Source organism: Hevea brasiliensis, chromosome 15 (genome assembly GCF_030052815.1).
Source record: "Hevea brasiliensis isolate MT/VB/25A 57/8 chromosome 15, ASM3005281v1, whole genome shotgun sequence".
In the NCBI taxonomy this organism is placed as follows: domain Eukaryota; kingdom Viridiplantae; phylum Streptophyta; class Magnoliopsida; order Malpighiales; family Euphorbiaceae; genus Hevea; species Hevea brasiliensis.
Window position 1 is genome coordinate 51,977,057 of NC_079507.1, and position 16,882 is coordinate 51,993,938.

Consider the following 16,882-nt stretch of genomic DNA (forward strand, 5'->3'; position numbering starts at 1 on the left):
ACTTTTTTACTCATAGAGAGAGAGAGAGAGAGAGAGAGATTGCATTATTATATGTGTGTGTGTATGAAGTTGATTCCCAATGAAACTCGGTACAAATGAAAGATCTTGAAAACCTGTGGCATATTTTATTAAATTGTCATAGTATAATGAAAATTTACTTTGAATTTGTGGGTTGTGCCCAAACTTCAAGCCTATCAGCCTCATGTTGGCATAACATCAAAAGCAGCTGCTTCCGTTTTTCTCTTCCCACAACATAATTCTCCATTTGGCCCCAGATAGGGTGAAACTGATCATTCTGCAATTACATAGTTTTATCAATGCACTGGATCATAAACAGAAAATTTCATACAACAATAGAAACTATATACCCCATCCATTGCCAAACTTTTCCTCCACCTTCCCATTTTGGGATGTCCCCAAAGTGTTGTCTACTTTTATTTTATATGGCATGATAACATATGACGACTTCACAAGAACGGCATAATGAACTTAGTTGAGAATGAAAATAAGTCTCTTTGGAAAGTGAAGATAGTTTTCCAGCTTTCTTGATAAATAATGCAATTATACATTTTCCACTAATAAGTTGGATTACTGGTGAAACAAATGTTGGGGCGGATGTAGTACAGGCATTGTAAAGTGGAAGAATCATACTCATTTAACCATGCATATGCTGTATCTTACCATATCAGCCACAGAAATTCCATTATCTGGTCCCCGTCCTTTTGCATCAGATTGAACATCTGTTCGCTCATTCGAAAGATAGTGGACAAATAGAGAGACAGACTGAGCCTCGCTTTGTGCAAAATTCATATTGTTTATGTCATACCATTCAGGCTCAGAAGCAAACCAGACCAAACAAGTCCTGAAACAGGCGCCACAGATAACTTTCAATTCTCAAATGTAAAAGGATTCAGCCATATGAACTCTCATTAGGATTCATCGTCACACATTCTACAGAAAATAAGTTTACATTTGGAAGATAAGTATAATTTCTTAATCATATTAATTATGCTTCATTGGACTACTTGGGTCCCCTTTTATCCCTTTCTTTGAAAAAAGGAAACAAAAAAACCAATGGCAAAGCTGACTGACTGAGAAACAAGTAATGCACACTTGCAGCAGAACTAAAAGCTCTCCTCCAAGGCCTATCATTGACAAAACAACAAAGACTATCGTCCTATATATTCTACACACCCCATCATCATTGATGCATTTTGCAAAAGGATCATCTACAAGTAGAACCTTCAAGCTTAGACCACATTTCCGTATTTGTAAATTATTGGTTCAGAAACTCCTCAAAACTAAATTAACTTACCATGCAACTCTTTTCCCCTTCCTTTGGTGGGAAGAAGGTTGGAGGAACAGGGGATTTTTCATACTAACATCCTTTTCATACTTTGCCCTTTTATTGAAGACAAAATATTCGGAATCCGACACCCCAACACACATACAAACAACATAAATCAAGAGGAACCCTACCACACCCCACCCCCCCCCCCCCAAAAAAAAAAAATAATAATAATAATAAATAATAATAATAAAAAATAAATAAATAAATAAATAATCTGCAGCCATGTAAACCATTTGAGATGAAGATTAACCAAATCTTGGAACCAGAATTACCACAATAAAGATGTGACTAAAGCTTGGATCCAATTTTTCAAGTAATTATGTTAACATATCATTGTTTTTGTTAAGCACACCATAAAGCTTTGTTTTTTCACTTGCCAGCAGCACAATGATATAAAAATTCAAAATCTGATAGCACAGCAAATATGATATAAAGATACTGTGCAGAAAAATGCAGGAAGAAATTTGTAATCAATTGAATCACCTATAGATCCGGTCCTCTAGCAGTTGAAGCCCTGATTTAAAACCCTGCAAATTCCCCTGGCTTTGGCAAGAGCAAAACTTGAGCCCTAGAAGCATGCAAGTGAAAAATGTGCCAGTAGCTGCAGGATGGCGTGAAAAGTTCCATGGTGATTTCATGGTCCCTTGCAACAGTCGGCCAAGGAGCAAGAGTTGCTCAACACTATTGTGATGAACTACCTATACAGCCAAAAGCAACCCACAAAAGGAACCATATAATATTTAGTGAATAAGATTATATCCACAAAAACACATACATATGTAATGCAATCAGTATCTGAACAGATAAATGTGTCCTCATCATATGCACACCATGTAATTGTAAAGCATACTAGACCTCCAAGGTATCAGATTCGTCCTCTATCAAAACCTTGATAAGATTGACCAAATAACCCATAAGCAAGTAAAAACACTATAAAGCATACCATAAATTTATCAACTTTACATGCAACTCAAAAGTAGTTTTCATTCCAAGAACAATTCACAGTCCAAGACAATTTTAGACCAAAACAGATCCTGATACACCCTTATCAGCGGCATCTCACATTCTATCTAGGAAAGGGCCAGCTAACATTCGAAGTAACCATCACAATTCCCACATTAATATCCTTCTGCCACTGCAACCTCAGATTTCAAAGCCATCTAAATAGTTGCATAACAAACCACATGTCCATAACATTGTAGCAAACACATTTGAACCTTTTTGAAGACCACAACACCCCCACCTCCCCCCCCCCCCCCCACCAAAAAAAAAAAAAAAAAACCATTCTCAACTTTCTCTCTTCCATTTCATCCACAACATAATTTTCTGCATTGAGCTAGAAGATATTCCACCCTCACCAATTCAATTTTGGCAGATCTATTAACCATATAGAGTTCCTGAGTGAGGAAAGAAAAAAGAAAAGCCGCCGAATCTTTAAGACATAGTACTTGTAATTTGTGAAGCCTCCACAAAAAATAATATCACTTTCATTCGTTTCAATATTTTATAGAATTCTTAAACATCTTTACAAAGATTCTAGTGCATTTATTAATTTTCTGTACTAATTATTGCCTGATACAAACACCACAGACATAGCCCAGAAAACTTCCATCACACTACAGCAACATAATACCAACTTTGAAATGGCAAATGATCAATGAATTAGTTCATAAAATTAGAAATACAGAATTGCCAGCACAAAAATTTATTAGAAATGATAATCAGAGAAAGCATAGCACAGTTTAAAACTCCACATGTTCACAGCCAAACCACACTATTTCACCAACCCTCTTCACCAACAACTAACAATTTAATGTTCCAACTAGGATAATCATATGATTCATAAACAATTTTGCCTACTCAATATAACAATGATAAGTATAACCTGAAGGCAGAGACAACAATCCAGCATCCCTAATCTTCAAGCATATTCAAATTATGCCAAGTGAATTTTACAAAGTGTTATCATTCTGATAATTTGTCAAAGCATTGACAGCAATACTTGATAAAAGACAAACAATTAGCCATTTTTTATAAGAAAAAGAAATCAACATAAAATGAATCCATAAAAGCCTAGACATATTACACTTGTTGATATTTACCAGATAGACTACACTAGCCATCCATCCATGCATAAAATCCAAAATCAATCATATCCTTCGAATAACAATTGCTACTAAAGTTGTGATACACAAAACTATTGGACACTAATGACAAAAGAATGAAACACAAGATACATTATGATGCTTCCCAAATGCATTCTAATCTATGTCAAAAAAAAAAAAAAAAAAAAAGGAAATGAAAAACAAAAATGTAGTTGAGAAAGAGACAGAGACTATGCATAAGCGTAATCCATAATTCCTAACCTCAAAGCGATCAATGAAAAATCCAAGCCATAGTCTATGTGCCATTATTTGTTCAACAGGATCAATTTCGGGTGGCAGCTCTGGTTCCCCAGGTGCAAGCTGAGGCCTCAATTTCGCAGCAGGTCCAGAATACTTCACCTCAGATGCAAAGAGACCTCGTTTTGTATCAATTGTCCATAACCATGCATCAACAAGCTCAGCAAGAACAAGAGATCCCAATTGCGGAGCAGCAGAAACCAACCAAGTCCAAATGAAAACGCCAGTTTCCATTGCATCTGAAGTAGAAATATACGCTGGACACCAGCAAAGAAGGCGCAAAAGTTGCACAAAGCCCTCTACATTTGATTTTAAATCAGAAACCTGACCAAAAAGAACAATCAGGGAAAAAAAAAAGAAAAGAAAAAATCTCCCCAAAAAAATCTATCATTAGCCAGAGGGAGGGGGAGACAAGAAGGAATTTTTTACCAGATTTGAGAGAAGTAATGCTGTCGCTTGAGAACAAGTATCACGGAACTGTGACTTGTCCACTTCGCCACCTTTTTCTGCAGTACTAACAAATTGTTGAAGAAGATGCACAAACTTATTAAGTAAAATCTCATTAAAAGAATCATCCTCAGCCTGTGGCGGTTGAGAAAATGCTCCAGATATTAATCTCTGGAGACCACTGCTAAAACCTGTTGGTACATTACCAGGTTGAAATCCACCAATACTGCTATACAACCTTCTCATGCCAGCAATTTCTCCAGCATGGTTGCACTTAACTGTTGCACTGACCATACCAGTACTGAGTACCTCCAAATTGAAGGCTTCTGTCAATTTCAAGTTTGCTCCTGATGCAGCAGCTGCTGCGGCCATGACTGAAGGAATATTAGCTGTTCGTATGCCTGTCCAATCATTTTTACCAGTGCCAATCCGTATCTCAGTTAAAAGAGAAACCACATCAGCTGTAGGTTGTGCTCTCTGCCATGTGTTTGCTTTGCATAGCTTTTCCTATGGCAAGTGGAACCACATACAAGACACAACACATCAAGACATAAAATCAAAACAATTAATTCCAAATGATATACAACACATCAAAACATAAAATCAAAACAACTAATTCTAAATGATATCAATGTTATCTCCACTTAAATAAGCAATGAAATCAACACCATCAAGAACAATTTTAGCAAGCATTTGTCCTAGGGCAAAACAAAAATCAAAGCGGAATGCTATATATTGTCCAGGTGAGAATGTATAATGCAGAATAGGAAGATATTCATAATACAATTTAGGAATTATATTCCATATAAAATTAGGAAATTTAAGAGTTTCATTCTTTAAGAATTTTATTCTTATTACGTCTATTATTTAGGAATTTTACTATTTACTAGTTTATTTTGGTTTAATTTCGTATTCCTAATTAGGATTGAATTAGGGTTCTAAAATCCTATTTTTATTGGTATTCTTAGTTCTATAAAAAAAGATTTAGGGTTTCTATTGTTATTAGACAAGTTTTGTTATGACAATTTCTAAGAGATAAATAATATTTTGAGAATTAGTTCTGTTTTTCAAGGATTGGTCCTTGATTTATCTTCTTGGTTCTTTCCCTTTGTTCTACATCAATGTAAGCATGTAATGGCCTTTTTTTTTAATGTGAATTGTTTTGTTTGAATGATAATGGTTAAATTCCTAATATTTAAATGTGTTTGGTAGACTTGTCAAAAATGAAAATTTCAATATTTCAACTTTTTTACCTGCTTAGGCATGTATGGTAATGGTGATGAGGGTTCAACAACAGTAATGGTGCTTGTAATGGCAATGCTGGTGTGCTGTGGAAGTGGTGGTGTGAAAATTTTCATCCGTTCTTTCATTCACTTTAGTTATTACAGCCTCAAGGTGCACTAAGGCGCCAAGGAGCCTTGGAGCCTAGGCACAAGGTACAGGCGCATCAAAGCAAGATGCAAAAATTAAAAAAAAAATTCATAAAAATATATAAGTACTATAAATTTAATTAAGATAATATTAATTAAATATAAAAGTATATGTAATATATCATTTATTTCATTACTTTTTTTTATTTTATTGCACCACTATCATTGTCTATTATATTACACACGAGTAAAATATTATCATTAAAATGCATTATATGAATTTTATTTTTAATCAAAGATAATATTAAAATGATAATTTTAATTTTCCATTGTACTAAAATTTTAATTTTTACTGTATATTTAAAAAAATAATATCTTACTAAACATAACTTAAAATTATTTAAATTGAATTCTATAAACTTATTATAAATAATTATGTATTCAACATAAAAAATATATTTAAATTTAATATTTAATTTATGAAACATAAAATTAAAAAATTACATGCAAAAAATACTAAGATTTAGCCCAACAACCTAAACTTCAATTTAGAGCTCTAAATTAGCTCTAAATGCTAATAAGCACATTACCATCAGCCCATTTAAATACCAATAGAAGGCATCTACCACTTACAGCCTACACTTCATTGAGGAGAAGCCAGGTACGTTTCTCCTCCTCCTCTTCTGTTTTTTCAGTTGCTTGGGCTCAGCTCACTAGGGTGTGCCTTGCGCCAGGCGCACCTTTTGCACATTGCCCGCCTGGAGGGTTTTGTAAGTGCAAACCCTTGGACCTTCTGCACCAGGCACCTCAGGACCTAGCCCCAACACCGTCATGTTGACATTTACTCTTTTTTTAGTGTCTTTATATATATATATATATATATATATATATATATCAGAAGGAATTTTATTTTAAAAAAAAAAAGGATAAAATCACAAGTTGGAGGACATGGTATCCTCCCAACCCACAATATGATCAAAATAAGTACCAAGCAAAAAAATTAATATAGTAGCACACCCCCCCCCCCCCCCCAACCTCAAAAAAAAAAAAAAAATCTCCCCCAACAATCATGCTGAATGGTACTAAGCACATTCCTCTAAGCCACTAAAGCAGAAACCCGCAAAGAAGCTGAAAATCAACTTGTCCCAAAACATATTAGAAGATAAAAGCTGCCCCTTGAAATGAAGGAATTCCATTCCTTCTACATGCTCCAAAGCACTATAATTCCAAAGGACTTTGGCCCCCCTTTCTTCCACCAAAATCTCTCCAATTTAAACCCACAACCACAGCATAAACTTGATAGGGGATGAAATGCTAAAGGAGTCAACAGCTTTAACACTTAACCAAATGCAATCTAAGGAATATTGCTAAAGATATTCTAAAATGCTTACAATGAAATGCAGCACCAAAAACAAATCGCGTAACAGTAAAAGTACTCATAGGTCATATACAAACAAGAATATTTCCACAACAAACTGAGGATAGTGCAGGTGCAGATGCAGATGCAGATGAAATTATATTTCATATTTGCAAACTAAAGCCAAATTATTAAAAAAATATAGAATGACCTTTTGGGATAGTTTTTTAGATGCCAACAGTTTATCATCCAAAGACTTAATGAACCAGAAAACAAGTTATTGTTTAAAAAAAATGCCAAATGGCATTAAGATGAAAAGACCACTTTCCAATTTCCATTTCAAATAAATAACTTCATTTTGCAGCTCTTTTCATGCTTTTAACTAGCATGATGCCATAATATATAAAAGGATGAATCCCTAATTATAAAAGAAACATGAAAAAGATCACGTCCAATTCTCAATACATTGAAGAAAATGTTAAAATTACTTGATTAGTGCAGGTAAACTGCTGAAATATTTGCCAATTTGAGCAACATAAACCAAATAAATTATTATGGATCTAAAAATTAGTAGATCATGAAATTAACCTGAAGTAGGCCCTGGCTAGTACATGGGGCATATGAAAGTGATATACTGATCCATTCTCTCAGAATTCTTTGGTACAAAGAACGGACTGTCGCTATCCAAGCAGGATCATTAACAACACCAGGAGATGAGTCGTTGTGAACTGAAAATAGCAGGGAGTCTAAGCAGGAAGAATTCCACAAAACCTGCATGGATGTAGACCAGTTGTTTCAACGAAACTAAAATAATATATAGAAATAAATTAGTGAATGATCAACAATATTGCCAAAAAGACTCCACCTGAGGGAACTTATCTCTAAGCTGAGTCAACAAGTTTACAGTAATATCCCGGATGTGTTCCTCCCTCTGTGACATGCTTTTAATGAGAAAACAGGTATGAGCAAAAAGAGTTGATTCTCTGATCTCAGCTTCTTTGCCTGTTTCGCTTATTCGATCTTCCTGAACCCAGATAAACACATAAATGAAATTTATATAGCAAAAAGGGGATTATAAAGAATGGGAGGGAAGGGGAGTGGGATGATAAAAAAATTGAAAATCAATTAAGTTACACTCTGAATATCACCCCAACATCAGTGGCAACCTATCAAAAGCAAACACCCAAGCCTTATGAGATATTGCATAAAATAGCCACAAGTCTTAAATATATCTTCTCGCAGTTAGCAATTCATATATTTCTGCCATTACAGGAAACAATGGCACATAACAGTGACTGAAAAGTTAAGATGCAAACCTTAGGCTACACTTTCACTGACACTATGTCGGTTTGATCTATTAGGCATTCAAGAAACACTTTAATACTTATGAAACACTTAAAAGAACAAGTGAAAGGTTTGCATGTATAACACATATGCATACAAGCATACTAAGAGAAATGCAAGAATTACCACTCAATCCTTTGGTAAATTTTTAAGAAAAAAAAATTATAGAAGAAAGTACATAAGGTGGGTGAGAGGAAAAGGGGAAGCTAGATCTCTGTTCCAAATTTCAAAACTCTAATCCTAAAAAGAAACAATGGTAATGACCCAAATTTAGAATTAGAGAAAAGAGAAACAAATAAGAATAGAATCAAATACAATCCTAGGCAAGGAGTAATCAACTTATTCAGAAGACATTTTAAGAAGAAGATAATTGAATGTGTTATATAAAACAGTTGCAGTTACAGTAAGTCAAAGCTCACTACATGTGAAAACACGAGAAGGTGATTCTTAATACCAGCCACTGTACTGCTGCTTCAAATGCCCTGTGGACAATTGCTGTCAAACATTGGAAGACAGCTGGCATAAGGTTTGGAGTTTTTAAGTATTCGAAGACACAACTGAAGGCACTCCTAGAAGCAGTCAAACCAGTGCAACCATTAAGGATGCCACCATTACTGCTGAATCGTATTATCTCCAAAAAGGCTACAGCAAGAAGATAGGTTGCCTTCACACCTGTATAACAAAAATGAAAACTGAGAAGATGCTTCAGGGATCAAATATACTTAGCAACAAACAAAGTCTAAGAAACAAGTTTTGTACATAGCTAAAGCAAAGAGTTAGCTAAAGCAAAGAGTCAACCTACAAGAAACCAATAGACAGAATAAAATAAACATTTCTTTTAGATAACAGAAGAAGCCTTTATTGAGAAAAAAAGGACCAAAAGTACAGAGAGGAATACAAGACATCCTCCTCAAAAGAAAGAAATATCAAAAAATTAATATGACAGAACATAATAAGAAGATTGTCCAACCTGAAATTGTGCTCATTGCTGCAATATCAACTCGCCCACCTAAGGCAGCTGAAAGAGCAGCTCTTTGGCTCACAGCTGCTTTCTCATTGCCACTCCCTCGACGACTTCCAGGGTTGTGGAGGGCATTGAGTTCCAATTCATCTTCGAGCCATTTTACTGAGCTGACAACCTGGAGTGATGTTTTCATGTCAAAAGATTTAGACATGTAAGTTCACAACAATAACTATGGACAGATGGGAATTTATTTTAGGGACAAAAGTAATATAAATTCTGCCTAAGTTGACAATGAAAATTCAAAAACAATACTTGCCTGATTACATTGAATATAATCATTTGTTAGCTAATTTACAACAAAATGACAATTAAATGACATTTTAATGTCATAGAGCATATAGTATCCATCAATATAAGTTTCATTCAATGCCAAAAACGTAATTTACTTCAAATATATGAGATATTTGATTCAGAACTGTCCACAATCAAGTCATTTTCACACTTATAGCCATAGAACTAATGGGCCCCAACCCAAATCTCATAAATCTCAATTATTGCTACGCAATCAGGATGATCATTTTGCATCCTAGATGAGATCTACCATATAGCAGGGACCAATTGCAGGATATATCCAAAGGAAGAGGAAGGAAACCAGATCCAATAACTTCCCCTATATGAACAAATAGCAGAGGCAATCCTTGCGGCTTTCATAGGACCACCTAAGATCCCCCTGAAACAGACCACCTTTAAGGCTTAAGTTGAATATCACCATTTACTTCTTTCAGTCCACAATGTTGTAACAGAGGTGAGAGTTTATGTTAACATCACAGCAACCACACTAGCAAAGTAATGTTTTTGCATATCATAGGATTTAACAGAAATCAAGTCTAGGTGCATGAGAAATGAAACAAGATTTAACAGAAGAGTGGAGAAGAATGTAGCAATAAATTTCTTATACAAAAAAAATGTAAACATTCTGGAATCTGAGAATTGACGAGGTGCCATTCTGAAATAGTTTTAGGAGTCATATTCAACTCCACCTTAACTATGCATTAATTTGAAATTAGTTGGGTCAGCTATACGGATCATTTTCCAATAGTTATACATCTCTAGATAGATCGTCTCCCCTTGAACCCTGCCCCCTTTCTCCCCTTAGATGCTTGAAGACAGAAAACTCGAGATGTAAAACCTGAGATAGAGACATTGAACCCCAGCTCCAATTTCTTTCCGTACTCCATAAAGAACCTCACCAAAAGAAAGGATTTGAGACCAGATCCAGTATCACCACCAATAGCATGCGGAATTAATAATAATAATAATAACTTAAAACCCAGTGCAGTTATCAGCTAGCTTCCATATCCTGTCAATGCTTCCTGTTCCTGACGATATGAGCATGGCTACCACTCACTTGGCCATACTAATTAAAGAAGCAAGGCACACTAAGTCAAAGGGGTCATGGGGCCTAGGTCCTAAATGAGGTGAGGCTCAAAAAAATAAAATTTAATAAAAAATAAAAATAAAATAATAATGGGTGTAGCTCTATTTAACCAAACTAATCAAAATTGCAAACCTACAAAGCATTAATAAGTGTTAAAAAGTATAAAACAAATATAGACATTACCATTAATATCATTTTTTTAGAACTTGTTAAAAAATAAAATAAAGCCAAATTTTGGACATTCAAAAATCCTAGATTTTTTATTTTCACAAACAAATCCAAATAGCACTATTAGTGCTGTTAAAACAATGAGAAAAAGCAATTTTTGATAACCTAGAAATAAAGGACCAAAATAACTAGTTTTTTTTTTCCCCTTTAGAAATAGATGGCAAATAATCAAGAAAAAAATTACCTAAATAGCATGTTAGTGTCTTTTTAAAAAAAAATAAAATAATATAAAGAAGCAATATCAGAATAGTACTAAAATAAAGGACCACATAGCATTGTTAGTGGTTTTTTAGAAAAGGAGAAATTCAGATAAACTAGAAACAAAAGAGTCCAAAAAGCAGTTAAGATGAGAATAATAATATGCAAATATTGAAAACAATGTATGAGGAGGAGAGGCATTAAAAGGACCATTACTGTCAAAAATGGAAATATGGAAGGTTTACGATCCTATACGTGGAGGCTTGATAAGATTTTGGCAATTAGTTATCACTAGCAATACTAATTCCAAAAACTTCCTAGTGCATCAATATCAGATTCTGGTAGATCAACAAATTTCAAGTTGAGTGGTAGTGTTTTTCTCCTGTAGAGGTGTTAGGGTTGGATCCTGGTTGGCCTTGACCCTGAGGCGTTCCTTTCATAACTATGCACTTGGCCTCAATGCTTCTGGTTCTTCATGAAGCACGCAGTCATTTTTTATGCTTTGGGTAAAGGTGTGGATCTAAGAGTGTTTGATTCTGTTTGAGAGGCAGGGTAGGGGAGGAGAAGGGTTAGTGCAAAGTTTTGTGTTATTTATTTGGCAGAGGCAAAGGGCAAAGAGGGAAAATTGAGGAGCAGGGGTGGAAGCAAAGAAAGACAGAAAGAAGGTGGGGGGCTTACAGGGTGGTAAGAGAGAGAGAGAGAAATGGAATTTCAAAAAAATATATATATTCTAATTAATAATAAATTTGTTTGTTCAAATTTGACCAATGTATAAAATTTCAATTAAAGGAGGGGGTTACGATAGGTTGACAGCCCATGAAAAATTCAATCATTTCTCATAATATGAATCCTTATAAATTGAGGCGAACCTGGTGTCTAACAGAGCTAAACGACGAAAAATGACTCATATAGCTTACCACAAATAGTTTGGGATTAAGGCTTAGCTGTAGTTGTTGATAAAATTTCAATTTCAATTAAACTTTCAAATTAGGAAAAATTCACAAAATTAAAAGAATTAGTAAAAATTGCAACTTAACGAAAAAAGAAATTCGGTCATTTACCAAAAAATAATTAGAATAGTGGTGCAAGAGCAAAGCATTTCCTGACAACACAGCTTTACTCAAGTGTTTCAACTTTTCATAGACTCAAAGCAAAGCCGGACATACAATGAAAGAACCATATTCTAGTAGATAAATTGAAATGAGCAGCATAACACATTAATTCCAGAACAGCACAATGAAGCAATAGGTCAAGCAAAATGAATATAAGCATAAGATGCAAAAAAGAATATTCTAATAGATCCATTGCAAAGGGCACAGTCATTCCAGAATCCAGAAAAACATTGAACTTCTAAAATTAGACTGCTATTTAGAAAATTGAGTGGCATTGTCAAGGGAAAAAACACAAAGAACCAAAACTAGTACATTAATGAAACGCCAAAAAATTATTATGCAAGAACCATTCACAGTCAACTTACAAGAGGAGGAGTCCCTTGAGCAATTCGCTGAACAGCAGATGACCACAGTGCATTCCACATGTATGGTCCGCCCACTGCCTGAAGAGCAATAGTACCCATGCTTCCCACGCTGTTCAATGTAGTTGAAACTGGCTTTGCTGGTTGTTGAATTTTCTGTATAGGAGGTGCTAAACCAAAAAGAGCAACATAGAACCATAAATTTCGGAATAACTTCAAAAGTGACGGTTCCACATCGACAGTAGGATCAAAGTCAGAACATATTTCAGCAACAGCAGGAAGTAGAGGTCCCAGAAAATCTGCTCCACTCCTGCACAATTGAAGTATCAGATAGAACATCTCTAAACGCACAAAGCAGTGATGAAAACAGTATGGTTCTTATAAGCACATAAAAATTAGTGAAACCATATAATGGAACAACTCTGTACCTTCCACTTTTGGATTCAGCAGCCAGGCCTACATCTGAGCACAAAGATAGTAAACGATGACGATAGTCTGAACGCAATTTCATAATCTTAAGGCCATTAGCAATCAAAAGAAATCCTGCAGGAAGAGTCTAGAATGTGATTGAAACGGTGAGCAACCATTTGATAAGATAATTGTCAAGAAAAGGCTTCATGTATAACATAGCCACAGACAATAATACCTCAACACGTTCCGTAGTGGCTTCCGGTGCCAATGTTTTGCTTTCAGCAGACCCTACACCAGATAGTTTACTCAAGTAACTCCTTGTCATCAGAACAACAGTCTCACGATATGACTTCTCAAAACCTAAACTTGCTATGCGAGATACAGCATCAAGAAGCTGCAATGAAAAATCAGAAAATGATGCCACCAAATTAAATAAGCAATGGATAGAAAATCACCACTTTGAGATGACTAGTGTCAAGTAGGAAAGAACTAAGAAGGGAATTTGGGGTTGGGGGAATGGTACAAGGATATAAAAACTATATTCAGCAAATACATGTTCAGAAGGCAAAGATTCCATACTCGGAGTCGCAATAAACCAGGAGTTGAAGCATCACCCTCTTCTAAGCTTTCAATAAAAAGCGGCAGTATCATGTCTACCACTTCAGACTTGTTAACAGAAACAGTCAAATCAGCTAGTAGACGAATGACATTAAGCTGCACACCAGGAACTGCCCGCTTCTCCTTGTCAACCTGAAAGTAGCATGTTAAAATGAAATTCAACTGCACAAATTAATTAACAGAAAAAGGAAAACTAAGTGTGCACAAATTAATGCAGAAAAGGTTGCCTTATTAAATAATTAAAACTCCACAGATTAAATTACATATAAACTAACACCTGAAATTATTAAGCATTGGAACCAATAACATGATGAGCACAACTACCTAAAGTTCTCACCAAAAATGTCAAAAAAAAATTGATAAGTTACAACTTACAAAAAATTATGAGAAAATTTAAGGTAGCTCCTATCAACATAAATCTAAAATTCTGACACTATCCAATGTAGGAAATCTTATATTAGGACTACTTATTTTACGAAAAAAAATATATGAAATAGTTTATTTTATTTAGTAGTTTTATATGATTTGTAATTCCTAATTAGAGTTAGAACTAGGGTTCCATACAATTGTCTTACAGTGTCACACCTATCAATTAGCTAAGGCTAAGGAACATAACACTGGTTTGTACACTCCTCTACCTATAACACTTGCCACTTGAAAAGATGTAAGTATGAATTTTGTTCTTGGGCTACCTAAAACAACTAGAGGACATGATTTTACATTAGTAGTGATAGACATGTTTTTTAACACGGCACATTTCATCACATGTAACAAGACCATTGATGCTTCACATGTAGCTACATTGTTCTCTAAGTAGTTAAATTGCATGGTCCACCTTCTCCTATTGTGTCTGATAGGGATGTTAAGTTTGTCAATTACTTTTGGAAGACACTTAGGAAGTTGTTTGACACTACTTTAAAGTTTTCTTCAGTTTTTTACCTACAAACGGATGGTCAAACCTAAGTTGTAAATTGTAGTTTGGGTAATTTGCTTTGATGTCTTGTAGAGAAAAAAACAAGGCAATTGGTATTTGGTTTTGTCTATTGCTGAATTTGCCGATAATAATTCTATCAATTGTTCAACAGGTATTATGCCCATTCGAGATATAGTTCACAGTTATTCTAACCACACCCACATTGACCTTGTTCTCTTCCAACTAATATTCATATTTCAAAACATGTTGTATCTTTTGCCAACACATTCAAGACTTGCATTCAAAGATTAGATGAAAGATTGCTTTAAATAATGAAAATTACAAACTTGCTGCGAATATACATTGTAGAAATAAAGAATTCAATATAGGTGATTATGTCATGGTTCGTGTTCGTCCTGAAAGATACCCTTAAAATTCCTTTAAAAAACTACATGCTCGAGCCATTGGCCCATTCTCCATTTTGCAAAAACTTAGATCAAATGCATAATTACTTGACTTACATAATCATATGAATATTAGTCTTGTTTTCAATGTGGAGGATCTATCAGCTTATCGAGGCACTTTTGAGCCTCCTAATTTGCCATCTATTGTTTCTGCAGGTCAATAACTGCCAAAGTCGCCATCTCTTCCTCAACAATGACATTCCATTGACAATATGATAAGATGATGAGTTTTCACCTCCTCTCACAATGGTTTTCAAAGATTTATTGTAAGTGTCATGGTCGATCAAGCTTCGCACTTTAGATCCTTCTCTTGGATTGTTACTTGTAGTTCAACTCTCTGAAATCGAGTTTTTTTTTCAACCAAGGGGGAATGATGTAAGAAATCTTGGAGATATTAGGACTACTTATTTTCAAAAAAAATATAGAAAGTAGTTTATTTTATTTAGCAGTTTTGTTTGATTTGTAGTTGGAATTTGAGTTCTTAATCCTAATAATTAGGGTTGTAAAACTCTATAAATAGGGGTTAGAATCTATACATATTTACAGGTTTTATTATGATTATTGACAATTGACTTTGAGCAAATAAATTGAGAATTAGTTTCTCTCCAATTTGAGAAGTTGTTCTCACCCTAAATCCCCTAATACACATTGGCTCTACATCACTATCCAAGATAGAGGAATAGGAATCACAGTGGTTTGGTAGACTTGGCCAAGGTCCAGCTCAGAACCCAAACTGGACCTGTCCAACCTGGAACCAAAACCAATAAAAGTCGGACTGACCAAAACCAGTCTTGAATTGGCTGGTTCAGTCCGGTTATGGGCCAAAATCGGATTTTTTTTTTCTTCAAAAAAAAATTAACTATTGGATTTGATCAAGATCAAAACCAAAATCGATGGGACACTGCAGTCAGGGTCCAGTCCCCCTGAGGCCTGAACCATGAACTGGAAACACCAGTTCCAGCCCAGTGGCCACCCCTAGATTTTGGCACATCCATACCACCCCCAACATAATATTCAGGGCAGGGCATGTACAACCTGGTTATTTTAAAAAGTTATTTAGAAAAATACATCTTATATAAATATTATATTTTATATTTGCATATAACAAACATATAGAATAAGGTATCGTGCCTATTCCACATAAAAAATTACAACAAAAGTATTGAAAGGGTTTTTTTAACAGATAAATGTAAAAATTACATATGATATATAGAGTAGGCAGGTATGTAGGGTGCTGTTGATTTTGTGGTTTATGGTCCAAAGAAAATACAACACACTAAAAGCATTACCCAAATTGAAGATGGGGGGCGTCACATAGGTACAACTTAGCCTGGGGCTATTCTCATTATTGGGAATATTTTGTAATTGAGAGTTTCTCCCATTCCTAAAGGTAATAATAAGCACATCTATCCTTTTACCATACAGTGAAAAATTGCAGGTGTCTCTCCATGGACGTGAGCGCATTATTGAACCACATAAAATTCCTTGTGCAGCATTTTTCTCCTTTTTTTGATCATTTTCTAATTTGTATGTTGCATGCATAGTTATTAAAGGCTCAAGGCGCACTAAGGCGCCAAGGAGTCCTGGAGCCTAGGCACAAGGCGTAGGAGTGCGCCTGAGCTAGGTGAGGCGCAAAAGTAAAAAATTTAAAAAGTTCATAAAAATCAAATAAATGCGATGCTTTTTTTTTTCCTTTGGCATATATGTTGAATTGAGTTTCCTGGTTTGAGTTTAAGCGGTTGCCATTTTTGCCAATGAAAGTGCTGGCTTAAGATAGAAATAAAGAAAGCATGCCTTTCTAGAACCTTGTGCCTGGAACAAAGGCGCACACCTAGGCACATAAGGCGCTAGGGTTTGAGCCTGGAGAGCCTTGAGCCTGAGGCGCGCCTTAAATAACTATGGT

At 35.0% G+C, this 16,882-nt stretch overlaps 1 protein-coding gene across 1 annotated transcript in view; it reads right to left on the reverse strand.

The window, feature by feature from the left end:
- LOC110658698 (phosphatidylinositol 4-kinase alpha 1) overlaps positions 1 to 16,882 on the reverse strand; it is a 31,736-nt gene that overhangs the window by 12,213 nt on the left and 2,641 nt on the right. The window contains exons 4-16 of the mRNA XM_058136806.1: positions 13,564 to 13,734; positions 13,220 to 13,378; positions 13,002 to 13,129; positions 12,577 to 12,883; positions 9,242 to 9,410; positions 8,726 to 8,943; positions 7,793 to 7,951; positions 7,516 to 7,698; positions 4,183 to 4,707; positions 3,718 to 4,077; positions 1,835 to 2,049; positions 682 to 862; positions 159 to 295 (exon numbers count right to left, since the gene is read on the reverse strand). Of these exons, the coding sequence (XP_057992789.1) occupies positions 159 to 295; positions 682 to 862; positions 1,835 to 2,049; positions 3,718 to 4,077; positions 4,183 to 4,707; positions 7,516 to 7,698; positions 7,793 to 7,951; positions 8,726 to 8,943; positions 9,242 to 9,410; positions 12,577 to 12,883; positions 13,002 to 13,129; positions 13,220 to 13,378; positions 13,564 to 13,734 (2,912 nt within the window). The remainder of the gene's footprint in view (positions 1 to 158; positions 296 to 681; positions 863 to 1,834; positions 2,050 to 3,717; positions 4,078 to 4,182; positions 4,708 to 7,515; positions 7,699 to 7,792; positions 7,952 to 8,725; positions 8,944 to 9,241; positions 9,411 to 12,576; positions 12,884 to 13,001; positions 13,130 to 13,219; positions 13,379 to 13,563; positions 13,735 to 16,882) is intronic.